Source organism: Oenanthe melanoleuca, chromosome 3, assembly GCF_029582105.1.
Source record: "Oenanthe melanoleuca isolate GR-GAL-2019-014 chromosome 3, OMel1.0, whole genome shotgun sequence".
Taxonomy (NCBI): Eukaryota; Metazoa; Chordata; class Aves; order Passeriformes; family Muscicapidae; genus Oenanthe; species Oenanthe melanoleuca.
The window spans coordinates 69,144,898-69,170,713 of NC_079336.1; the positions used below are offsets into that span (position 1 = coordinate 69,144,898).

The window sequence follows — 25,816 nt, forward strand, 5'->3', positions numbered from 1 at the left end:
TGAAGAAATTTTTCTCAGTATCTTATACACACCACCCCAGGTGAAGTTGACGCCATTTCCTCTTGCTCTGCTGCTTGTTGCCTGGGGGAGGAGTGCAATCCCTTAGCTGGCTAACCCTCCTTTCAGAGGTTGTAGAGAGCAGTAAGGTGCCCCCTGAGCTTCCCGTTCTCCAGGATAAACAACCCCAGCTCCCTCAGTTACTCCCCATAAGACTTGTGCTCCAGACCCTTCACCAGTGATCAACAACAAGGCCATGAAACCTGGGAGTGCGTGACAAGAACACATGCTTTTGTGCATGCAGAGCTCCTTCGGCGTATGGCCCATCAGAATCCCTCCCCAGGATCCCATTTTCTATTGTTCCTCCTGTGTTTGCCCGGGATGTGTCCTGCTCCAGGTCCTCCCCACTAGCTTTGCACACTCTGCGGCCACCCCTGCACGATGTCCACGGGGACAGCACCAGCCCGCCGTGCCGCTCTCGGGCCAGGCTGCTCTCTCTCCGTCCCACCCGGGACAGCCGCAGCCCTCCGCGGCTCTGGCTGCCTGCAAGGCTCAGCTCAGTGCCCTGGCTCCGCATTCCTGGAGCCGTGCCGGCCGTGCAGGGCGGGGAGCGCTGCGGAGCCGCACGCCCCTGGGGAGCACGGGCAGCTCCGGCCGCTCCCGGGAGCTCCGGGCGCTCGGCACCGCCGCCTGCCCTCCCTGTTTGCTTTCAGGGTGTTTGCACAGCAGCCGGGTCAGTCTCGCTCAGCAGCAGCCCAAGGAGGTGACACGGAGGAGGGCTGGAGCATATTGCCGGCTCAGCCACCGCACAGTCCTTTCCACCCCCTTGTCCTTCACCAGGCACCTGAGGTATTCTTGCTCCCGTCTCTTTTCCCACCTGTCCCCACTCCGCCCCCATCACCAGCTCACCTAGTCTCGGGCAGGCAGACATGCCCTACCTGTACCGGGACTCGAAGCCGCGGGCGGCGGCGCATCCCGGGGCCGCCCGTGGCACCCAGAGCTCGGGAAAGGGCTACGAGCAGCTGAGGAGAGAGTGCCTGCAACGGGGCGTCCTCTTCGAGGACCCCGACTTCCCCGCCTGCAACTCGTCTCTCTTCTTCAGTGAAAACCCACCCATTCCCTTCGTCTGGAAGAGGCCTGGGGTGAGTATGCCCTTGCGTTCCTGCCCAAAGTCAGGCAGCTGTGCCCTGGGGTTCAGCTGTGCTTTGAGGTTCAGCTGTGCCTCGGGGTTCAGCTGTGCCCCGGGGTTCAGCTGTGCCCCGGGGTTCAGCTTTGCCTCGGGGTTCAGCTGTGCCCCGGGGTTCAGCTGTGCTTCGGGGCTGCACAAGTACGTTTTGTGCTCAGGGAGATGTGGAAATGAAGTGTGGCAGGAAGCCCTTCCCACCTCGGGAGCAGCAGCTCAGGATTGGGATGCCACCTGCAAAGAGCTCAAGCTTGCAGGATGGAAGGGCTGGAAGGCTTCACCCCATGTTTCAGGTGTAGCTCTTTGTACAGACACACTGATGCATGTGTATTTATGTGCATGCATAAAGAACTTATAACCAGCTTCTCCTTACAGTATTGCTGGACAAAAGATCAAAATAAGAGACCATGCAGGGAACTAAGGGTAAAATACATTTTGAATGTTATTAATGTAGGAAATCCATAATTAAGATAAACTTCAAAAATTCAAACCTTTTAACTTTTAGAGTACAGGAGTCTTACACTTACTTGCTGGCTTCCATCAGGGAACGCTGAGAGATTACAAATGCATGCCATGGTTACTGAGCCATTCAGCAGTAGCCAAGGGCTCAGTGAGTATCTCTTAGTGCATCTTGCATAACAGTCATTAATAACACAGAGGGAGCCTGAAGCTACACAGTCACATGCTCTCAGATCACAAACCCAGCATCACTCCAGGTTCCTTCTCCCCACTTTACTCTGTAGCTAATAACCACAGAAAGAATGTGGCAACATTTCATTTCTTTGCGAACGACTGATGTTTATTTTGTTTGGTTTTTTTTCATAGTCTGACAGCTTCTTCCTTTATAAAAAACTTTTTGTTGGTGATAGTGATACCAAGGGAGAGAAAGAACAAAGTGAGCTTAAAGAAGGTTTTAAATTATCTTAATTCACAGTGATAAGCATTCAGTGCCTTGGCATCTGGTAGTTACCATAGTGCTGATATAGACCAGAATTAAAGCTATTACTCCTGGACCAGTTTCAGGTATGAAAAAAATTGGAGATCCCTACACATGCTAAATGCAGCCCCCACAGGCACTGCTGCCTGTCTGTACTCCAAAAAACCAGGTGGCCTCTGGGGCTGCCCTCCCAGCACAGCAGAGGGATGTGAGGCTGAAATGCTTCGAGTGTGGTGACTCCAGTGCTGTGAGGCATCAAAAATGCACATGGCTGTGACACTAAATCATTAAGAATCATTTTCCTTTGTCCAGCTCTTAGGTGCTAGTTTGTCTTTGCACAGCTTCAGAATAGTTAAAATTTGGTCTAAAATGTGACCAGGAGCTTTTGTGCCCTTGTGTATGGTACACAGGGGCAGGGGAGAATGGTCTGCTATCTTCAGGATCTTTGTGTGCTGAACTGGAAACATCTCCAGGATGAGTAAGTTACCTCAAATGGCATCTGCCTTTACACTCCAATTCCCCACACACACTTGTGTGAGCTGTACAGCAAGAAATAAAATTCAGGGGAGGCTGAGAGGATGTGTAAGGACAGGCTATTAGTTATGCTCTGCTCAGGCTCCTCAGCATTAAATCTAAATCAGTTTCATTCTATTATCCATAGGAGCAGCAGCAAAATAGAGGTGCTGCAACAATTTCAATTTAACACATTTTACTTTGCAAAGGGAATATGGACCTGGGGCATGTGCCAGGTGAGTTGCCACAGCTGGACAGGGCAAAAACACGGGCTCTGTCTAGGGTATCTGTGTTCAAGCTTCTATTCTTGGTGACTGGTTTTTACTGCTTCTCCCACCAATATTCTACAGCAGCTTGGATGAAGTGTAGCACAGTAGATATGGGTTATTGCAGGGGCAAATAATCTAAATCTTCTGATTTACAATCCGTTAGAGTTTGATCTTCAGTAATGAGAGTAGAGAAGGCTTTCTCATTAGTTTGACATGCATATATCTGCATATATACATGTTTGTAGCACCACGAGCAAGACCTTCAGCTAGCATTAATCTGTAAATATCCCACTGCAATCAGTGAGCTACATGGATCTGCACCAGGTGAATATCTGACTTTCTACATAAGTTAAGTACTCCAAGATTCAGAAAGACATTTAGGGATTTTGTTTAGCAATCATTTTTAATTACAAATTGAAACTGTCCTTTATCAAAATTTTAGAACAATTTGAAGAACAGAAGATCCTTTCCTTTCCTTTCCTTTCCTTTCCTTTCCTTTCCTTTCCTTTCCTTTCCTTTCCTTTCCTTTCCTTTCCTTTCCTTTCCTTTCCTTTCCTTTCCTTTCCTTTCCTTTCCTTTCCTTTCCTTTCCTTTCCTTTCCTTTCCTTTCCTTTCCTTTCCTTTCCTTTCCTTTCCTTTCCTTTCCTTTCCTTTCCTTTCCTTTCCTTTCCTTTCCTTTCCTTTCCTTTCCTTTCCTTTCCTTTCCTTTCCTTTCCTTTCCTTTCCTTTCATCAAAATTCAGCCCAGTATCTGGGAAAGTTAGACATATAAATTGAAGAATGAAAAAAAACCAACCCAAGAAAGGAAAGAGAAACAGGTTTTACCAATGTCAAATGAGTCTATGGTCTACAGGAGGAAGTAAAGAAATATTCCTAGTATGAACAGCCATGGACAACCAGTATGACAGGTTGGGACCAGGCAAAGAAATGTAATCACAGAAACCACCCTAAACAATCTCAGTCTCAGCATGTTTTAGCTCTCTACCAGTGCAGGACAGGCACAGGGATACAATTTGTTTTCTTTTGGGTTTAGAGAAAGACAGCTTTAATGCAGCATCAGGACAGTCATGGCTCACTATGTTTCATCTCCCTGAAAAGTGCAGGTTCTTACTTCCAGGCAATATCCTTGAGCAGTTGAATCCTTAAATTACTGCATACTGTGTGTGAATGCTGGGTTTTGTCCTTTGGCATGCTGAAAGTCCTGATACCATCTGAAATTCTTTATAAAATTAATATTATTTTTGCAGCACCCACTCAAAAACTGTAGATGTGTTTTCCTTCATGCATCACAGAATGATGCACAATTCTAGTCAACATCCTTTCAATTCCTTTTTATTGATTTTTTAAAATTATTTTTGATTGCTTTAGACATAGGAGGTTCAAAACATTTTTCCATATATGAGTTACTGAGATGTATAATAAACAATGAGTCATGAATCAAACCCATGTCAGTGGAAAGATTTTTTATCTTGTCTCTTGTTAACACACAAGGGCTTCCTGGTAACAGCTAAATGCATTAGTTGCAATGAGAATTACATCTCCTGAGAGCAATGGTGCTAAAACCATGTTGTTGAAGATCAGCTGCTTTATGAGCCATTGCTGTATCAATGCCTGGAGGAATGAGTGTGGTTCCATGGTCCATGCCCAGTCCCACCAAGGCTGAGTGTATTTAACAAGCAGGCGGGCCGGGTAAGGAGGAGCTGCTGTTTGATTTCCCTTTGCTCCACACTCTGGGGATGTGATGTTCTGTGCTGCCTCCTCCCCGGGGCGCCTCTGGCTGAGGCACAGCCTGGTCACCACCTCCTCCCCAGCAAAGGCAAACAAAAATATGCAAACCAGCTTCCTCCTGGATATTGCTGTGCAGGGGGAGCTCTGTGCTGGCTCACTGGGTGGAGTGCCCTGGCTCCAGCTGGGGCCAGCAGCAGGTGCTTCAGCAATAAGGGCAGGAAGCTGAACAAAACTATCAATATCCTGCCCTGTGGTCTGAGAAAATGCAGTGATGTGAACACAAAGCAACTAAATTTAATCTAGGCAAATGCAGGGATTAAATGACTGAATGTGCTCTTCTATTTCCCCCGCCCTCCCCATTAATTTGTTTCATTTGCCACTTAGGCAGAAGGATCTGCTTCATGCCACAGGGCCTGCAATAATGTATCAGGGTAGACTGATTAAATACAGGCATATTCCTCCAGTAATGTATTAGATAGTCTCCTCTCCCCTTTTCTATTCAGTTCAATCAATTACATTCAATATACAGTTCATGGGAAAATGGAGAAGAGAAACCTTCCTGCCACATTGGTTTATCACTGTAATTTTTCTATCCAGCCATGGTACCAGTAATTGAGCTAAACCAGTCTAATGAATGCTTGAGAACTGCTGTAATGTCACCATGAGTACCATTCCTCTGACCTCTGACCAGCCAGGGTGGGTAGTGTTTAGCTTCTCCTAAAAACTAACAGGACTGAAGCTGTCTTTGTTGTTTGCTTTTTTGAGGAGGAAATTGTCTCATGGTTGTCAGACACTTTATGTTCCAGGTATTACATGCAAGTAAATAAAAGGTTCACTAGTTCAGTTAAAAGGAAATTGCCAGTTTTATTTTTTCCAGCCATTGGAGGAAAACAAGCAAACAAAAAGCCCTGTTAACTGGGGCTGCAGCCTTACATCAATCCTCTGGATGAGTTTGTGCTATGATATTTTAACAATTGCCTACAGATGAATAAAGAATGCCAGCCTTTCATTAGCAGCCAACTAATAATGAAAAAAATGAGGATAGTTGATTCTTTAATTGCTCTACACTGTAATTAATTAGCAAGGATTCCCCATCCTGTTTTTTGTGGTGGCAACACTGCTGCAGGATAATACAGCTTGTGTGGCACACAGGGTTTGTTTGCTGCAAGTCTGGTTCAGAGTGATGGTGGTATTGTCCTGGCACATTGTAAGTAATTTCTCTGTCTCACTGTTGCAGGACATTGTCAAAGACCCCAAGTTTATCCTTGGAGGAGCCACCAGGACTGACATTTGTCAGGGGGATCTTGGTGAGTGATTCCCACCCCTGGGTGGGTGTGTCCATGTCTACACCCGTGAGGAGCAGCAGCAGTGTCCTCACACACTGGGGATGTTGTCCCTCCCAAACTGGGGGGAGCAGTGGAGCTGGAGGTCCTGCCCAGGCTCACCTGGCCCACAGCTGCCTCTTGGATAGCTCCCTCCCATCCATGCCAGGGACCATCTTGGTGCAGTGGGATTCAGGATCAGGGAAGGGTCTTCACTGGAGGGTCCTGTGAGCCCAAGGGAGTCTTTTGTCTGCCAGCACCTCCAGACTGAAGCAGTCTGCCCTGGCCAGGCAGGGACACCCTCTCTGGGGACACACAGGCTGTCTTTTAGATTTCAGGAGGAGTGGCAGCTAACTCCCATAACATCTCCTCTGGCCCCTTTTTCTCCTCTTTTCCCCTTTTCAATCCACAGGTGACTGCTGGCTACTAGCAGCCATTGCTTCTCTCACACTGAATGAAAAAACACTAGCAAGAGTGGTGCCACTGGACCAAAATTTTGGGCCAGATTATGCTGGAATATTTCACTTCCAGGTAAGGTGAACATCTGCCACAGAATGAACACATCTCTGTCATTACATTTCATGGTCTATTTTGCAGTGGGGCTGCCAGGTACTGCAGAGGAGACACTGGAAAAAGTAGGATTGCTGAGCTTACACTGTTGTTCATGTTTTGGCAAACAAACTAGAGGGTTATGTCAGCATCATACAGGCACAAACCCAGCCACTCCTGTTTTGTGAACAGATACATGGTGTTAGAAATAATTTCACATTTTCCTGGGCACACACACCTCATTTAGGATATAAGTCCTTAAAGGAGTTGAACTGGCATCTGTAAAATGTGTGTTCTAAAGGAGTCTTGAATTATGTGGTGAACACTTGTGTAGCTACATGAGTGACATTATCCAGACAAGGAGCTACAGGACAGGTCTGCAGATTCAGTCTTGGTGTTTCCTTGAGACAGATCACCCTTCCAAGAGAGCAGCCTTGCATGGCAGAGCAGGAACAGACAATTTACATGTCTTCCAATCAAGCCTATGATTGCCACTAACTTAAAATTAGAAATGCTGGGACCAGAATCCTACTCTCAGGAAATGCTATCAGTGTTATCACCAAACTCATGCACCATCCTTTATTTCTAACCAGTTTTGGCAGCACAACGAGTGGCTGGATGTCGTGATCGATGACCGATTACCCACCTTCAAGGGCAGGCTGGTTTTCCTGCACTCAGCTGAACTCAATGAATTTTGGAGTGCCTTACTAGAGAAAGCCTATGCCAAGTAAGTCCCACTGCACATGCATAATTTGCTGCTTGTGCATGCATTATTCACAGTTTGTTCATATGGTATTCACAATTCTAGTGAGCATCTTCTTGCATTTGCTGCTGCCCTTGTCAGCCTGACAACTGGCACTGAAGAAAGAACACCCCCAGGCTTTAAAGATATGGAGAAATTAACAAATTAAAAATGCAACTAAAAAGGAAAGCAGAATGACCCTGATACTACTGCTGGGTTGCACTCTGGGGTGCTTATTTTGACTTCAGTGCTATTGCTGCAATTCCACACACGTGTGAGAAAGATCTCAAACATGGATATCTTGAAAGCAATTCTCACAGTTAGCATGTGTTTTCCAGGTTGAATGGCAGCTACGAGTCCCTGAAGGGTGGCAGTACAATTGAGGCCATGGAGGATTTCACTGGGGGTATAGGAGAAATGTATGATGTTAAGGCGGCTCCTGCCAATTTCTATGAAATCCTAGAAAAAGCCCTGAAAAGATGCTCCATGGTGGGCTGCTCCATTGATGTAAGTAAGAAATGGGGTCTCAATTTCTTGGTGCCCTCAGCTTTGGGGTTCAATGTTTTCTGGTTTGAGTTTCACTTTTTCTCATGAAGTCTGCTGCTTGCAAAGACTAATTTAATTTTTATTGAAGTGTGATACTCAGCTGGCTGATGGGACCCTTCACCACCATCACTGTTCATCAAAGCTTTTTTATTAGAAATGAGACCATGTGAACATCTGATCTCAGTCTGAGAGTTAAGATTGAGATCCTGGAAATGTAGATGAAAAGAAAAATCACAGGGGCAGAGGAGGAATTCCATCCTGGAACCACCTCATTTTTGCTCTAAGTGAACAATGCTTAAAGCCCCTCCATATTTTTCCCAAAAGGAGACCATTGCACCATGATTGAGCAGAAAGACAATTTCCCTGTTTGTAGTACGGGTTAGCCACTGGTTAGCCTGGTGCTTGGAAGGGACCAGGTGGCACACTTGTGATTTCACTCTGAAGAGAGGTTCATTCACATTTTCCCCTATTGCAGACCAGCAGTGCTGCCGAGTCAGAAGCCAGAACCCCGTTTGGCCTTGTGAAAGGCCATGCATACTCTGTGACTGGCATTGAGGAGGTATGTCCAGCAGCATGGGGCAAGCAGACATCTGGGGATAGGATAAGGAAGTGCCTCCTCAGCCTCAGGTGATGGAGGAAGTTATCCTGGGGACGTCCAAATTCCCCTCCAGCCTCCCCTCCCACATCTCCTGTGGCACTCTGCGCCTTTTGCCCAGTTGACAGCAGCCTCTGCTCACTGCAGAACCCTTGCTCCCTAGATCCTGGCATCTGATATTTTCTCTATTTCCTTCTTGCCCAGGTGAGCTACAGGGGCTGGCCAGTGCAGCTGATAAGGATAAGGAACCCGTGGGGACAGGTGGAGTGGAACGGCCCTTGGAGTGACAAGTGGGTGCACTGTCCCTTCCTGTCCCTTCCTGTCCCTTACACACCAGCCTCACAGAGGCCAAATCCCAGCTTCTGCTCCACAGCTGGCTTCCTGCAGCCCCAGCTGCTCCATGGGAAATTAAACCAAGAGTTTGCATGTGCCTAGCAGTATTCCTGCCCTACAGCATCTCCCTCTCAGCTTATTCAAAGCAGAACAATGCAGGGATACTGTCGAGGTTGATTAGAGCCCAAAACCTAGCATTAGCAGAAATCATGCATTAATAGAAATAAATTAATTTTAATATGCTCCCAATTGTAAAAATTATTCATTTAGAGTGGTATTTTTGGTTAAATATTTACAAGCCTGTTGCTGTAACAATTGCAGCACAATATCCATACTATGTCCTGCTACAGAGAAGCTGAAAATGACAGTGTATTACACCCTCTGAATAGCTTGCATCCCTCTATCTTTATTGATTGAGGTTTCTGAACACATCAGAGGTAATATCTTAATAATAATATAAGACCATTAAATGAGACCCTCTGCTTGCTAAAGTTGTGAAAGGACCCAAAAAAAAAAAAAAAAACCCACTACATTCTTCTCCAACACACACTTTTCAGTATATTTTTGCACAGAGGCATTGTTTCATTTTTGTTTCATTTTTTCTACAAGGTTTTTATTTTTTATTTTTTTTTATTCACACAGATGTAGAGGAGAGGAGCCATAATCTACCTGGCCCTTTAATATTGCTGAGACATGTAATCACTTGTAGGACTTCTTTAAATTTCCCTACCCTTATCATGGCTCAGAAGTAAATTAAATGTGTCCACATCAGCTCAGATCCTTTATCTGAAGAAAAACACAGATAATTGACATGTATAATGAGTTTTTAAATTTGAAAAAGATGGAGAGGTTATGATCAGGACAGGCTGTTTATGCTGTTCATGAAAAAGGCTATCTCTACAAAGCAGGGCTCTGACTCTGCACTTGGGAGGCTTTCTGGAACTCAGGATGCACAGGGGCTTGCAGGTCAGTGCAGGAGCCTGTATTAACATTTTGCAGTGCTTGCTGGAATTAAAAACCACAACACAAGGTGCCTTCTACTCCATAAATTTATTATGTCAAATTGGAAATTGAGCAGTGCACTTCCAGGTTTCCTGAAAAGCTTTATCAGGTTTTTGTTTGGTTTTGATATGCCACAGCTGGAGTTGAAGGAGTGAGTGAAAAGGAGGCAGACTTAACCTGGGGCCCCAGTTACTCCACCAAATCTTTCTCTGTAGGGGAAGGAACCTATTCAGTTCCCATTGACTCAATTTTCATAGAACATCTGGCCCTAAATTAGCAACAAGAGTGAAAAAGAAGATGGTGCCACAGATGGAATACAGATTTAAGGGGAGTGTTTACTTGCCAACATCTGAGGTTTACCAATAGCCCTGTTATCTCCAACCCAAACACCTGAGAGCAGTCTCAATAACTCACACTGAGACCCCTCTGGAGCAGCTTTGGGATCTTTGGCCTGGTGCTGCTTTTGGCTGCATTAATTGGGTCTCTGTGACCATGAGTGCCAGCGGGATCAGGAAACCTCTTAAATGCAACTGTGTTTGTGTAAGCTGCACAAATAAAACACACATGAGAGAAGAACATCCTGCTGCTATGTCCAGCATTCTGAGCCAGAGAAGATGAATTGCCTGTGGTACAGCTGGGTTCTGTTTTCCTGTAGCTCTGCAGAGTGGAGCTCCATCAGCCCGTCGGAGCAGAGACGCCTGTCGCAGGCAGCACGGGAGGATGGAGAGTTCTGGTAAGGCACAGGCTCCTAAACTGTGTGACTAATCAGAAATCGAGGTGCAACTCATGAAATTCTCCATTTCTGGCTAAGAGAGGGCAGGTAGAATGCTCCCTTTGTTTTCTGTGCTTCAAGCGTGCCTATATCTGTTTTAATAACAAAAGCCCTCAAAAATCAGTTTAGTTAATGGCATTTGTATTTCAAATACTGTGTATCTCCCATGAATGTAACAGCCTTTAAATCCTACCCAAAGGCAGGATATACAGAAGGGAACATTGTATGGCACTCTGTTTATGAAATGCCTTTAAGATTCATTCTGGACACTGGAAGAGAATGAGTCCTGAGAAACAATACTACTAGTTGCATAAAGTAAAAGCATCAAGATACATGTGAAATTGTGCAAAATTTGAAATGAAATTAAATTAAATCAGAAGGAAAAAAAAAAAAAAAAAGAAACTAACATGGTGGAAATTGCTTTAGAAGTGTGAAGTGTTCTTCATGCCAAATTCATGATCTCAGTCAGCAGATGGCTGACTTGCACATGATCCCCCCCCTATACTGATTGTGCTGTGACAATGTGTTGGGTCACATTTTCTAGGGCCAGATGCTCAATTCTTTTACAAAGAGGTAAATCTAGAGACGTATGCAATTGAACTATTCCAGATTTTGCCTGCAAGTTAAACCAAAGTTCAACTTCAGGCCTGAGAAATTATTTGAGATAGACAATGCAGCACATTAAATCACACAAAGTCCCAAATTTTGATAACTGGAGGGAAGGAGGTCCAATGGCTGTTCCCTTACTGTATTTTTACATAAGATATTTTGAGTTATTATGCTTTTGACATGCATTAGGGCATTTATGGTTTCTTCAAAAAGCTTTTGTGTTTGTTTGGGTTTTGGGTTTGCTGGGATTTTGTCTGGTTTTGATCTGGCTACAGCTGTAGCTTATGTGGTGACTGTAAAGGAGACAAAGAGTTCACACAGAGCCCAAGTAACTCTATCAAGTATCTCAATGCAGGGTAGAACTTAAAGCCTGACCATGGGATGGAGGTAAAAGTGTGCAAGTAGGGATCAAATGAACAGTGAAATTAATGGGAAAAAAAATCCCTTTTTAGACCCTTTTGTTTTTTGGACTTGTGAGAACTGGAGAAAATCTTCATAGTGACATGCTGAGGACATTTTGACCTCATTAACTACCCCAAAGGCATTTTGGCTATATATAAGCAGATAAGATTGGTCTTGTCCAGGTGCTTCTAATAGATGCAAAAGGGCATTTGTGGCTGGCTAAGAAATCAGCTTCTCACTCACCCTAGTCCCTTCCCTTCTAAGATCAGAGTATCAGAGTCTTCTTTTCCCTTCATAAGTACAAACCCAGAACAGCTCTAGGGAAATCAGAACAGATGCTTTACCTCCTAGAAGTCAAATCTAATCTATAAAGGGCAACCCTTTCCTCTGCTTTGCAGCACATTTCCAAAACTGCATAGTGTGGCCAGGATACTAATCCATTTTGAGACAGATTTTGCTATGCTGCCCCTGCTTTAATGTCCTGAGCATCAGAGTGAGAATTAGCAGTTCCTAGGGCTAGCAATATCTGGGAATAGCTGGCAAGAAAGGGCAGAACTCAGCAAAGCAAACCCTGCTGTTTCTTTCCACACCAAAGCCAAGTTGAAAAATGGTCCATAGCAAGTGTAAATTAGTACCACCACAGACATCTATTTGTTAGGAGGAAGAAAAATGGAACTGGCTGTGTTGGATGAGGCACACTGGGGGCTAGCTGGGTCCTATCTGCCACTGCCACAGATAAACCTGCATCTTTGAGAGCTTTTGCTCTCCTGATATTCCATTTTGTTGTTAGGCATCTGCCACAGAAGGAAAAGGATAGTTATAAAAGCTAAAGGAACTTTCCTGTAAAAGGAAAATTGTAGAAGTGTTATGGAGGAGATCCATTTCTGTATGTTATTTCTATGGTCCAGGGAAAGGGGGGGGGCTCTTCCAGACAGCAATTCAGAGCAGAGAACATGTCTAGGCAATCCTTTGGTTGGGTATTTGGCAATACAGATGCAGCCATTAAGGCCAGGAGGGTGTTGGTGAAATAACTCTTTCCACTGTAGGTTTTGTGCCAGTGTCACTTCTATTTTATCTTAGACTCAATTGTAACTGAGTGAAAGAAAGGTGTATGAGATGTCAGAATGAGATGCAGGCAAAAAGGATGCTTGTGCTTTACCCCACAGTGAGTCAAAGCTAGTTTCTCTCCTGCTGTGCACTGGTATATATTCATGGTCACCAAAACTACTCCACATGAACTGCTGATCTGGCCCTGGGGCTCTGGGGGGTAAATACTTCTGCTGGGCATCCTTCAGAAAATGAATGGCTGCCTGTTCCTTATAATATATTTTGCTCAGGATGAAGTTTGAAGACTTCAAAGTGCATTTTGACAAAGTTGAGATCTGCAACCTGACTCCAGATGCCCTGGAAGACAGCACTGCCCACAAATGGGAAGTGACCATCCACCAGGGAAGCTGGGTCCGAGGAGCCACTGCAGGAGGATGTAGAAATTTCCTAGGTAAGTGCATATCCATTTGAAACTGAGAAGCAGGCACTGAAATCTTTACCCGCCCTCAGCTATTGCTCTTCAGAGAGGAGCTCTGTAGCCAGGCTTGTGGGTGCAGGATGTTCAGCTGACAGGAACCAATCAGAGGGACAATTGAGGAAACTCAAACCATGAGCTTTAAGGGTGCTGTACTTTAAAGATAAGACCTTCCTGTGATTGCCTTCTTCAAATGAACAAACCAGCAATGAACAAAGTGATAAATGTTCACGTGGTCCCACTGGAGACTTTGTGGTGAAAGAGTTGCCTTTTTTGCTCTCAGGTTCATTGGATCTGATTTACCTCTTAATGACATTTGCATGAGCAGGGCTAGGTTCAATAAGCCAGTTAAACTGCAGCAGCAAGTGTAAAATGAGACAAAAAGCCCAGCTCAGCTAACATGTTTATGTGCCTCTGAAGTTGTGTAATGGATCCAAACTGTGCTAGTGAAGGCTGGCACCAGCACTATGGGACCATTGTAGCTATGCAATTTTAACAAAATTTCATCTGACAACTTCATTTGAACCATGGTAACTTAATAAGGCACCAGGCCTAAAATCTTTCCTACACCTAGTTCCACGAAGGACTTTGGGATTTGTCTTGTTTTTTGCAAAGCTTAGTGGAAAGAAGTATAACTATTAATGGAAAAACTACGTTTGAGTGAAACCTCAGCTTAATTGTCTTTTTTGGTTTGGTGGGGGCATTTTTGTAGTGGTAGTGGTGGCTTATTATTCTGAGTCAAGAATCTCTCTGGTGTTCTTTACATTGGCAGAGACTTTCTGGACAAATCCACAAATCAAGCTGCATTTGACAGAGAAGGACGATGGACAGGATGACTGCACCTTCATAGCAGCGCTGATGCAAAAGGGTCGCCGTAAGCTCAAGAAGCTTGGAGCTGAAATGCTGACCATTGGCTACTCCATTTATGAGGTACTCCCTTGCTGCTGCAGCACAGGAGCTGCACTGTTGGTGTTTGAAACTTTCTCTGGGTTTGCATCCCTGCCCCATTTTTAGGGCTCTTGCTCTTAAAGCAACCTTCTCAGTCACATCAAGCCCCATGGAGGATGGAACCTCTCAGAGCAGAATTTAGGAGTCCCCATGGGTCCTGGGACAGACCCTCAGCCCCATGGTTCTGTCACTCCCTGGCTGGCTCAGGGAGAGGGAATATTGCTTCTTCTGAGCATCCTGGGGCACTTCACACACAGATGCCTGTCCCTGAGTGAAGTTGAAGTTGGTAAATCTGTTGTCACTGCTCAGTGACAGCCTGTCTGGGATGGTGGTGTTTAAAGGCAGGGAATGCCCCAGAGTACTCTGAGACTGCCTTCTGGGTGGGAGAGGGCAGTGGTAATGGGTTCTTGCCATAAAGTGGGACCTAAATCCTTGTAAGCACTTGAGAGAGGGAACGAGAGTCAGGATCCCAGCCTGGGGTGATGCCTGTGCCAGGCAGAATTTGGATCATTGATTAGGAAAGGGATGAGTATGGCTTTCAGCACACCCTGGCCAGTGCAGCACTGCCTTTTTTTCTCCTCCTAGAGCCCTGGCAGAGATGGACACTTGGGCAAAGACTTCTTCAGGTACCACCCCTCCAAGGCCAGGTGCAAAACCTACATAAACTTGAGGGAAGTATCCCACCGATTCAAGCTGCCACCGGGTGATTACATTCTTATTCCAACCACTTTTGAGCCACACCAGGAGGCAGATTTCTGCCTGAGGATCTTCTCTGAGAAGAAGGCAATCACTGAGTAAGTCAGCAGCAAGCTTTGGGCCCTCCAAGCCCCCCCTGCACATGGGGAGAGTGTGGCTGCCAGGCACCCAGCCCTACAGCAGAGACACAACATGGAAAGCTCCTGACCATTTGGGGTTTTGTGTATTTGCCCATTTTTGCTAAACCTGAATTTTTCTGGAGAGGAGTTGAGAAGGTGGGGAAATAGGGCATGCCATGATGAATCTGCTGGAAGTTTGACAGGGAAGAGTTACTAGCTGCCTGGCTCTGTTTGGGTCTCTGTGAATACAGCAGTGCTTGCTTCCTGTTTGTTTCCTCACAAAGTTTGTGCAAGAGACAATTTTATATTAAAAAAGCATACCGAGGAGAAAAATGTGTTCACAATGAATAATGAATAAAGAATGAGATGAATTCTTTAGCAGATGACATGCACAGCTGTGTCCTCCCTGAGTCCTGCCTAATGTCTGTTATACCAAAATTTAAACAGTGCAAAAGTCTGATTGTTTGATGAATGTTAGCTAAATATAACCTGTTAAGTTAAAAAAACCCTGTTTTATCATTCACCTGGGGAAAAGGTAATAAGGAAAATTCTACCCCAAGCAGATGTTGAACACCTTCAGATACCAAATAAGGTTTTGTTTTCTGCAGGGATCTAGACGAAAAGGTTGCCATTGATCTCCCTGAGGTAAGTCTACAGAGTTAAAATAGCAAGAGAATAGCTGAGCAGAATTGCACACATTGCTTTTACTGTGTTTGGCTAAACCATGTTCATTTCACAGGAATGTTTCACAATTGCCAGCTTTGTGTATGTCACTGCCATGCTAAGCTCTGCTGAATATGGTAAAAGAGTGACAACAATATGGTAAAATATGTAACAATTGAAACCATAATCATTATTCTTTGCATCCCCTTGAAGGCAGTCAGTGCCAGCCAGCAGGAGAGGTGGTGTCAGCCACCAGGTGTGCAGTGAAAGCACCACCCATTAGCACTGGGGAGACACATGGCTGCTCACATCTTTTATTTATTGTGAAAAATAAGTAGCAAGGGAATAGGTCTAATAGACAAACATTAATTTTGCACACAAATATCTTTATTTTACTTCCCAGTATCTGCAGGACTTGAGAAGGAATGCTTACACATGCACGTGCCTACTGAAATGATTGAATTCTTTCTGCTTTTCAATGGCTTGGTCTGCCTGCTGAGCACTAGTTGCAGCTGGGTCTGAGTCAGCTCCTGTTTAAGTGTATCCCTGCAAAATGAGCCATTAATTGTGGTGTGCCTTTCCATGGAAACAAGCTAAGCCAAGAGATCTAATTTGTCCCTCTTTAGTAAAACTCTACTCTGGGGACCCAGCTAACAACAACATCTTCATTTCTGGGATCTCAGGGCCATCTTCTGTAGCAAAATAAATCTGTGCTGGGCAATACACTGAAGTGCAGCCACCTCTGGCTGGTGCTCTCAAGGAGGGCCAGAGCTGCCAGGGTGATGCTATGGGAGAGAGCTCAACAGCACTGTCATTTTTGGAGGCAGGGAAACAGAATGGTGCAGGGTGGGAGGGGAGGAGAAGAGAGGGAGGTGTTTTCCAGAATGGGTGCACTTGGTTTTCACCAAGGCAGTGGCACACTGTGTACTTGCCCAGGCAGAGGAAATGACAGGGTGAGACTCTCCTTGGGCAGAGAGGTGGCTGGGAGGCCTCAGATCTGGCAGAGTTCAGAAGCATGTGTGCCCTTATTTTAAGATGTACAGTGGTCCAGAGTGCACAGAGGGGCTATTTGCAGGAGAAATACCATGTTTTTCAACTCTTATAAGGACTTGTGTGTTGGTGTTGCAGCCTCTACACCCGACCCCAGGCCCACAAGAAACTGAAGAAGAAAAGCAGTTCCGAGCACTGTTTGAGCAGATTTCAGGAAAGGTGAGTGCAACACATTTTGGGTCAGAGCAAGCTGTGAAAGGAGGGGAAACACTTCTGCCTCTGTCCAGGGCCACACAAAACAAACCCAACTTATTTTGGGAGTATGCTTAGTTGTAGTGTGTTGTTTGGGCACCAGATGTCACCATGTCTTACAGCTCAATGGATAAGGGTGCAGTCCCTGGTGAGCAGGCAGGAGGACCAAAGCTAGAACTCCAGCTCTGGAGGGGCCTACCTGGCTTAAAGTTGAGTTGAAGTTGATTTTTCATTGAATCAACAGCTCCTGCTTGAGATCTCCTTCAGACAGACTTATGCACAGCAACACTCCTGTATTTTCACAGCCCTTATATTTTTTATCTTTTCCTGGGTTTTGTATGGTTCTCTTTTTTGAGTTGCAGTAAAGTACAGATGAGTGATGTTTGTGTTTTCTGAGATTTTTGGTATGTCTGATTACAGAAACATTCAAGTAACAGATGTTTCACTTTTCTTCCTTTTTTTTTTTCCTGCAGGACATGGAGATATCTGCAGAAGAACTTGAATATGTTCTGAATGCTGTATTAAAAAAAAGTAAGTGCTGACAACTTCTAAGTTAAGGGTTGTAGAGAATGTTACAAAAGCTGCTATTTAATTCATTTAGATATGGAAAATTAAAGGCTGTCTTATGACCCCCCACCTGGTGTCCTTGAGCCAGCTAGGGCAGAGCCAGGAAAGCATTTGGTCCATGGTCTAACCATGAGTTTGCCCTGCCTGCAGCACTATCCATGACAGCTCAGTGCTCTGCCACTCTGCTGGGGAGAGACAGGAACTAGCTTGGGACTTTTAAGAGCTGGATGTAGCTCCTGATCCTGCTACAGGCCCTTTGTACAGTGGAAAGCCTGTCACTCCCTGAACCTCATCTCCTGATTTACAAATCAAGGACAGTATTTCCTGTCATGTCTCCAGTAAATGAATCTTCTGTCTGGGCTGAGGCTTCTCTGTAGTGAGAGCTGCCTTCATCTTCCAGTTCACAGGCTCTCCCACAATGAGGACTGAGCTATCTCTGCTATCTCTGTTCATGAGTCCTATTTTCTCCTATCTGTTTATCAAAGACAGCTTTGCCCATGATTTCTTTCCTATTATTGTTCTTTTTCAGCAAAGAACATAAAATTCAAGAACTTAAGTCTCATTTCATGCCGAAATATAATTTCTCTTATGGATGTATCCTTTCAAATAAGTGCCTTCGAGGCTAAATGAAGAATGAATATAATGAATATAATTGCCCACTACATTATATGTCATGCATGTCAGAAATGGATTTGGTAATGTCATGGCAGATCACTATCCAAAGGGAACAAAAATGCACAAATATTTTATCCTGATTTTTATTTTAGAAATTTAGGGTTAGAAGTTTCAGGACAAACTGTGTTCTGTTGCAGACTTAGAGGCAGATGCTTTAATGCTGACCACCTTTAGAAGTAAATCTCAAGCTATTTCTGAATAGAACATTGCATAGAGAAATGCACTGCATAGTGCATTTTTCAAGCTGTGGTTTATTTGAAAGAGACATAGAAGACAACTCAAGAAAAGTCTGTTGTCTGGGGAGCTAAATTCACCAGACAGAGTTGTATGTGCAAATTACGGGTCAGAAATGAAAAATCAGCAGTGGTGAAAACTGCTGATATCAAAGCTTTTTTTTTTTTTTTTTTTGACAATCAGATTAAAAACTGGGAAATCTGGTCTTTCAGCTAGTTCCTGGGACTCCAGGAAACAGACATGGGTGAGAGTTGTCTGTCCAAATTTAGGCATTTGTGGTGTAGGCGTCTAGATCTAAGCCAGCTTTCTCGAATCCTGAGTGGTGTAATTAATTGTTCTGGATGTACCTAACTGAGGGATGCTGAATGACTGTTCAGACATCAGGTGAGGTCAATCACAGCCCTGGTGCTTCCCCACCAGATTTGTTCTTTGCAGAGTTCTGGTTCCTGCAGAATTTGCTTAGCATGTCTTCTCCTCAGGTAGAGCTGCTTTTGCAGTATGATTTCCCAAAAAAACCAGTTTCATTACACATGAAACAAAACTGTCCTACCGTCTAAAGTTTGGTTTATGTCTTGGTTGTTCATCTGAGATGTCTTTTACATTTGTTGCTTCAGTCTATGACAGAGGGAACATCCATTCAAACACTTCTAAGAGGAAACCAAACAGAAAAAATCTTTGTCCTGTTAAAGCTAGTTCATAATATTGAAAATCAATGCAGATTAGTCACACTGCACATACAATGAGAAACAGGGGACCAGACCTAAATTTCCTTGCTGAAAAACCAAGCCTCAGCAGGGAGCTGGTCCATGTTCCCATCTCATCCTTACATGGTATTGGCACAGAGCCAGGGCCGGCGCTTGACCCTGGAGCATGCAGCAGTTCTAGGTTTACTATTTAGGATACAACTGAATAGTTTCCATGATTTGCAATGCTTCCAAGCAAATCTCTGCATAGTTTTGGATAAATGGGGAGACATCTCTTCCTCTGCTTTGAGAGCACAAGGAACGCAGACACAGTCATCCCGCTCTGGACGTGCTATTTGGAGCACAATGGAGGAGCAAAACCATAAAAATGCAAACCCAAGTCAATGCTGGCACAGTCTCCTCTGTGTCACATGCTACTGAATTCCCTGGCAATGGTCACCACGCTGTGGTGAGGAGCAGGGACAGAGTTCTACGTGACCCTGGGAAGGAGAACCTGGCTGGGTAAAAAAGCCCTTTGCAGAAGTGAGAATGTCCTTGGGATCTGTGGGTGCCCTCAATAATGTCACCAGTGTAGATGCGCAAACAACAGTAGGTGTTAGCTAGACCCTGCTTGGCATGATTTGACCTTTGTGGATGTGCCAGGGCTTTGTCCTGGCAAGATGTAAAAAGGAAGGGGAATGGGGCCATTCCTTATTTAGCACTGCAGAGCCTCATCCTGGAAGTGAATTGTGCTTGGGGGGCATCAGTAACTCAATGAAATAACTCACTTCAGGCAGATCTATTCATTGCCTCCTAGAACTGCTACACAGGCATTTATTTCAGACCACAAGGACCAGATTTTGCCAGTCTCACCCCACTGCTCACATCAGTTTTTGGTTGAGCCATTGCAACAGAGCTTGGTCTCTAGATAAAAATACTGAACAGCACATTGGTTGACTAACTCCTTTGGGTACAGTAGCAATTTGTTTTAATCAGGTAATTTAATTCTCTGAATCATTTATAGCCCATTTACAGCCAAAACTGTTCTTGCCTTAGAATAAGCTGTCTTTCTTCCTCATGTAGTGCCTGAATTGCTCAGCTGTGTTTTTATATCACATAATGTTCCTCCAGTATCACAGCCACAGGCATGACTGTAACTGCTGGAGCCCTACCTCTTGAGAAATCCCAATGCCAGTTTCAGCAGCACCATAGGCTTTCCAGTCAGCATTTTCTGCTAAAAGGAACTACTCTGATAAGTTCAGGCTGAACTTGAGCTTTCATATAAGAAGTCCTTTTTCCTTAGTTCATATTACCAGACCAGTGGCAACGGGAAACTGGAATTCAGTGAGTTCAAAGTTTTCTGGGAAAAAATGAAGAAATGGATAGTAGGTGACATTATCCACTGTTATTTTTACTCCATTCATTAGCTACTTTCTGAACAGTTTATTAGGTATATGCAGACAAAAATGGAGACAGGAGTGTGTTCAAGCCATGAATTTTAACACAAAGCAAATGTTTTAAAGGCATGGGGTTTGTTTTGGATAGTCAAAGACATTCTTAGCTTTCCATGATGATAAACCATAATGGTTTTCTGAAAATAACTGAGATTTTTGTGAACTAATCAACTATGTTTGGGATAAAGAATGCAATGGACACTAATAAGCAAGCCAATCAAAAGGAAACTTAAGGAGTTTCCATAACTGCTGTTGTGCAGAAGAGGAAAGTGATGATTCATAACTAGTGGGAAACAATAATTTCCTAAGTTACTGCATTTTCATTACTGATCTCTCAGGAGTCAACCTAACTGAAGTCTGGGAAAGTGCTGATTCTAATTTTAAACACTTTTCCCTGCCACTGTATACAGCAGTAAGAATAAGTAGGCTTGCAGAATCCATCACAGAATGAATATTCAAATAAAACACATTATAATCGTTTCCTTATGGCCATTAATAAGTTTTTCTGAATTCGTGCTTCACCAAAGCATTCAAAATATGCAATTCTTTGCTTCTTGTCTAGCCCATCAGAAAGGGCCAACACTTTTTCTGGGTACTAATGCCACATCTCTTTTAACAAAAGACACACTGTGTTTTAACAAGGGGCTTGAGAAGTCCTTGTATCCTGGAGGAAGATTTGCACATGTATTTGCTGAAAAATTTTAAGCTGAATGTGATGACAGCTCTAAATAACTCATATTCCAAAGAAGAGATGAATTTGTCGTTTCAATAAAAGGATGGAATTTAACTCCAGATTGAAAATTGCTTAATGTATAGGTCAAAATTCAGACTGTTTGACCAGCTTTCTTGGTTGTACCATGAATGTGTCTATTCAGATCTTTTATGCTTAGAAGCAAATGAGTAAGTGACAATATTAACATCATGCTAAACAGCTTTGTCTCTAGTGTTCAGAACTGTGGAGAAAAACAAAAGAAAATTAAGAGAATGTGCCAGTTAAGAGTTAAGAGACAGAGAACAATACATCTTTCCAGTTAAAATCACTTTTAAAAAAATCACGACATTTTCAATGAAGAGCAACTCATTATTTTTTCATGCTTGGATTTGGCAGTGACTTGTTTAAGTCACAATGACCTGTTCATATGACAAAAAGAACTGGGACCAAGATTTGCTCCTCCATTATAAAAATCAGACTGGATCTAAACCAAAGTGTTGTCAGCTTTCTTAAATGCTTATACTATGCAGTTGGAGATAAACACCTTGCCTTTCTGTGCCATATCTGTGCTCCCTTTCATATACCAGTACTGACCTTTCTGTGTGCTCCTTTCATAACAGAGCATCTTTCTTCAATTTGACTTTGATAAATCTGGCTCCATGTCCTCTTATGAGCTTCGTGGTGCTCTTAAAGCTGCAGGTAAGACAAGTACTGCATTTTATCTGGTAAATCTGTCAGGCAGATCAGTATGGGTGAAGAGGAGATCACACCAGGTGCTCCTGAGCAGGGAGGAGGTCTAAACTCCAGAGAGAACCTGGGCACATTGAGAAGGGTAATTTTGCCCCAGGTTCCCCCAGTCCTGAAGGGCAGGCAGTCAGAGCAATCTCTTTATTTTATTGAGCTCTGTTAAACTCAGCAGGGCTACACCCTGAAAAAGATCACTTCAGAGTCCATCTACATCCAAGGGTTGCAGGAATAGTGAGTAAGCTGCTATGAAGAGCAATCATTGTTTTAGTATTTAATCACCAATTATTTTTATTAGAGCAAATAATTTCACAGAAATCCCTCCAAATTCAAGAAGACAGAACAGTGTGCATGGACCAGAAACTGCAGTGCCTGAAAAATCTTTTGTTCAGAGTTTGTTATTCATTGCAAACCTAACTTGTGGTTAGGTCTCTTTCTGGATGGATGTGTGCCACGGAGCATCCTCCCATTAAGTGGTCTTCAAGATTCATTAATAGAGATCTGTAGATTCCCCTTGATGTGTGAGGTTGCTCACTTTTCCTTTGTGTGTGTCTTTGGGAAGGATACCAGCTCAACAATTACCTGCTGCAACTGATTGTCCTCCGGTACTCTGATGAGCAGCTCCAGATCGATTTTGATGATTTTCTGAACTGCCTGATACGCCTGGAGAACGCAAGCCGTGAGTATCTTCTCTTTCCTTAGGAATTTCATCCCCTTTGGAAAAGAAGTTTTCTGCTTTGGGCTGTTGAGCATGTTGTACAATACCTGAGATTGAGTCCAAGGCTAACAGAAGGAAGCTGTGTTTAGCATTTGCCTTTGGGATGGCTTTTCTCCTGCAACATGAAAAATGTTCTGCTGCTAATGGAAAACTTACCCATGTGAATAGAGCTTGCTACATAAATTCTGCAGCAATGTTGAAGGCATGTGAAGAATGCTGATGAAGTCCATGTTGTAACCCTTCTTGTGGCTCACCCAGGAGCTTAATTTGGGATCACACAAGTTCAAGGTTCAAATATTACTTGTGTCTCATGGAAAGATAAAATTGGCATGTGCTTGGGGAGGTATCTCCTGTGCCTTTTATATAACATGTTCCCTTCTGGCTTCAGATGTGGGTCCCTGTACATCAAGGCACCCGAGTTGTTACTTCATTTCTGGCCCAGGGTCACTCTCATTACAAAGCTGCAGTAGTACTAGGGATAGGTTAAAAGGGTAGATAAATGCTGGATAAAGTGATCATTAGTGTGGCTCCAAATTCAAATTAAATTCCCTCTATGAGAAGAAAATCAACTTTCTTCACTGATTTTTTTTTTTTTGTTTTGTTCTTCTCTTTACTTTCTCTCTTGACAGTAGCAATAGAATTATTAAATTTCTGAGAGATAGAAGTTAAATAAGATATATAAAGAAATGCAAATTGCTTGGCTTTATTTCAGAGTACCCTCCAAATCTGTTTAGCACATTCAGGACACTTCTTCCAGACAAGTCCTGAAGTCAGCCTTGCAAAAAAGCCTTAAGTCAGCAAGACATTTCCTCTTGCAAGGACTTTGATTTGTCAGAGGAGCCACCACCACCAAGCAATCCTGAGCAATCTGCCTTTGGGCCAGGCCTTCCTTCTCCTTGGCATGGCCACTGGTGGTTGTGGGATGGAGAGCTCGTGTATGAATATGAATGAGGTGTATTTATAGCACTGCTGTCCTGCTCTTCATTTCAGGAGTATTCCAGGCACTGAGTGCAAAAAACAAGGAGTTCATTAACCTGAATATAGGCGAGGTATGAGCACAGATTCATAAACACTGACAAATTGATGGGCTTTCTCTAGAGCTCTGTCCTCTTCTAAGAGCTGTAGTATTTCTGCATGACACTTTGGGTGTCCATGAGAGTGCAGGGGGGCTGTCTGCCATAGGTTTCACCATGGCTGGAATTTTACAACCCACTAATTAATTAAATCTCCTCCACACTATTTCCTTCCTTCCTTCCTTGGCCTGTGGCATATTGACAGCTTCCCATGCCCTTTTCTAGTTTCTCTGCTGTTTTCCCTTCCTTGGGTGCCAGGTTTCAGCAGGGAAAAGAGGAAGGAGCGATGGGGATGGAGGGTTCTTTCATTCCACCTGAATCCCCCAGGAATTCAGATCAACCTTGCCTGTGCATGTCTATCATTTGCTTCTCACACTGCTCAGCACAGGTTTCTTATTTTCTTGTGTTCTCTTTGTCTCCTTGTTGCTGTGAGCTGTCTCTCATTTCACACTAAGCCAAAGCTTCCTGGGGTGAGGCACAATGAATTCCCAGGGAAAAGAAATGCGGGAACCCACGGTGGGTGGCTGGGATGCAAATAAAAAAACTGCTGTTTCCAGCATCTAGTGCTTGAGAGCTTTGCCTTATTCCTTCCTGCTGGCTGAGGTTTCTCCTTAATGACAGGATGTAAAAAAGCCAAGTGAGCAAAGGTCCTTTTCCCTGCATTGGGGTCAATTCAGAGCAAAGCACTGCTTTGGGATGGCTCTCATCTGGGAAAAGACATGGGGAGGGAGAAGGGCCTGAAATACTTTATGGTAAAGTTGATCTTTTTCTGATACTAGTTTATCAACCTGGCAATGAACATCTGAAGAAGTCTGATTTGGATGCCAGGAGTTTCTTGCAACTTTGCTGCCAAGACTTTTGCCTCAAGAGCTGAGGTCCCCTTCACCTGCAAACTTCACCAGGAGATTTCCTGCAAAGAAACATGGATACTGCCCCCTCTTTCTGTTCTCCAGCCCTGTGGATCATGTGTGTTTGGTGGAGGCTGACACTGGATTTGGCACTGAGCATCTGGATGGGGCACACATGCCTCTCAAGCAGGCTGAAACTGCTGTCCCTGAGTGACCACAGGTTTTTATGAAACAGGATTGTGTTTAGTTTCAGCATAGCACAGACTACATTGATTAAAAGTCTTTATTGCTGCTTACTGTAAGGTGCTTTTGAAAATACAAGGTTGCATAAAACTTGTTGAGTTTGGTATTTATTTCCAGGAATAATGTGTGGCTACGTGACAAGTACCCTGTCGAAGCCACATGGAAAAGAATTACTGCACCTCACCTTTTCTTAGTTCTTCTCCTGCTACCAACAAAGTTCCTCTGCTTCCCATTTTGCTGTGTACCAGACAGTGTCCCACAGGCCCAGCTCTGCACAGTTGCACACAGTTTGTCATCATCTTCAGAGAAACACGTGGCCTCTGAGGCAGTGAGCTCTTGCATGGGGCTGTTTCCCTCCAGGCAGTCCAAGACTGTGTCCCACACCAGCCCTGTTGCTCCAGAAGAACAACTGTAATCATTTTAGATTCACTAAATGTACCCATTGGTAAGGTCCTGATCTCTGCAGATGCTATTTTGCATCTGTGACTTATACAGTATTATTCATGTGATGTGGGTAGCCAGTGCTGACTTAAAAAATAACATTAATAGCAGCCAGGGACTTAAGTGGTCTTCATAGGATTTGTTTCCATGATAATCTTCATAACTTATGTCTATTTTATAATGAATCAACTGTCTGGTTTTGTTTTCTGAAACCTTTCCTGCAGTGTAACAGATGGCCCTAGGCTAGCCATGCATTCCCTACTGTCCCAGGTCATTGAGACAGACAGGGTTTTGTTTTCTCTAGATTTAGACCTAATGAACAATTCAGGAAAGAAAATCAAGCTGCAGTAAAGGTGAAGCTCAAACAATGAAAAGAACATACAGATCATGGTGTTGAAAATACCACCTTTCCATTTTTCTAGCAGTTATAATCTTGTAACTATGTAGAAAATACTCTGGAGCTAGCTGGAAGCTGAGCAAAAGCTGATGGTTGCAGTATTTGATTAACTGAGGTACTCAGCCCCATGAGGTGTATTGATTTTCAGATGTGCTGATTGTATGCCCTTTTACAGCACCAGAGACAGCTGTCTAAATTTGTGAAAGTTTGGATTAAAATCTAGACAGTCCTATGAGCATTCAGCCACACACTTAAAACAAAAAAAAAAAACCAAATCACAGGTCCTTAACTGGTTCACTGAAGAAGCTTAGATGTGGATACAAATGTGTTATAATATAC

At 43.9% G+C, this 25,816-nt stretch overlaps 1 protein-coding gene across 2 annotated transcripts; it reads left to right on the forward strand.

Annotated features, from left to right (window-relative positions):
* Nucleotides 1-639: 639 nt before the first annotated feature.
* CAPN9 (calpain 9) lies at nucleotides 640-24,752 on the forward strand. 2 transcript variants are annotated; one of them, XM_056488519.1, is made up of 20 exons: nucleotides 640-1,139; nucleotides 5,864-5,933; nucleotides 6,361-6,479; nucleotides 7,091-7,224; nucleotides 7,578-7,746; nucleotides 8,261-8,344; nucleotides 8,585-8,670; nucleotides 10,371-10,448; nucleotides 12,836-12,996; nucleotides 13,793-13,950; nucleotides 14,554-14,762; nucleotides 15,392-15,428; nucleotides 16,575-16,655; nucleotides 17,162-17,219; nucleotides 17,785-17,849; nucleotides 20,164-20,232; nucleotides 21,634-21,712; nucleotides 22,320-22,436; nucleotides 23,466-23,524; nucleotides 24,328-24,752. In XM_056488519.1, the coding sequence occupies exons 1-20, from the start codon at nucleotides 927-929 to the stop codon at nucleotides 24,352-24,354; spliced, it is 2,073 nt and encodes a 690-aa protein (XP_056344494.1). In that variant the 5' UTR covers nucleotides 640-926; the 3' UTR covers nucleotides 24,355-24,752. The 2 variants fall into 2 exon arrangements, 1 of the variants encoding a protein (XP_056344494.1); XR_008840201.1 differs by lacking the exons at nucleotides 17,785-17,849; nucleotides 20,164-20,232; nucleotides 23,466-23,524; nucleotides 24,328-24,752 and having other exon boundaries at nucleotides 767-1,139; nucleotides 22,320-22,406.
* Nucleotides 24,753-25,816: the final 1,064 nt, after the last annotated feature.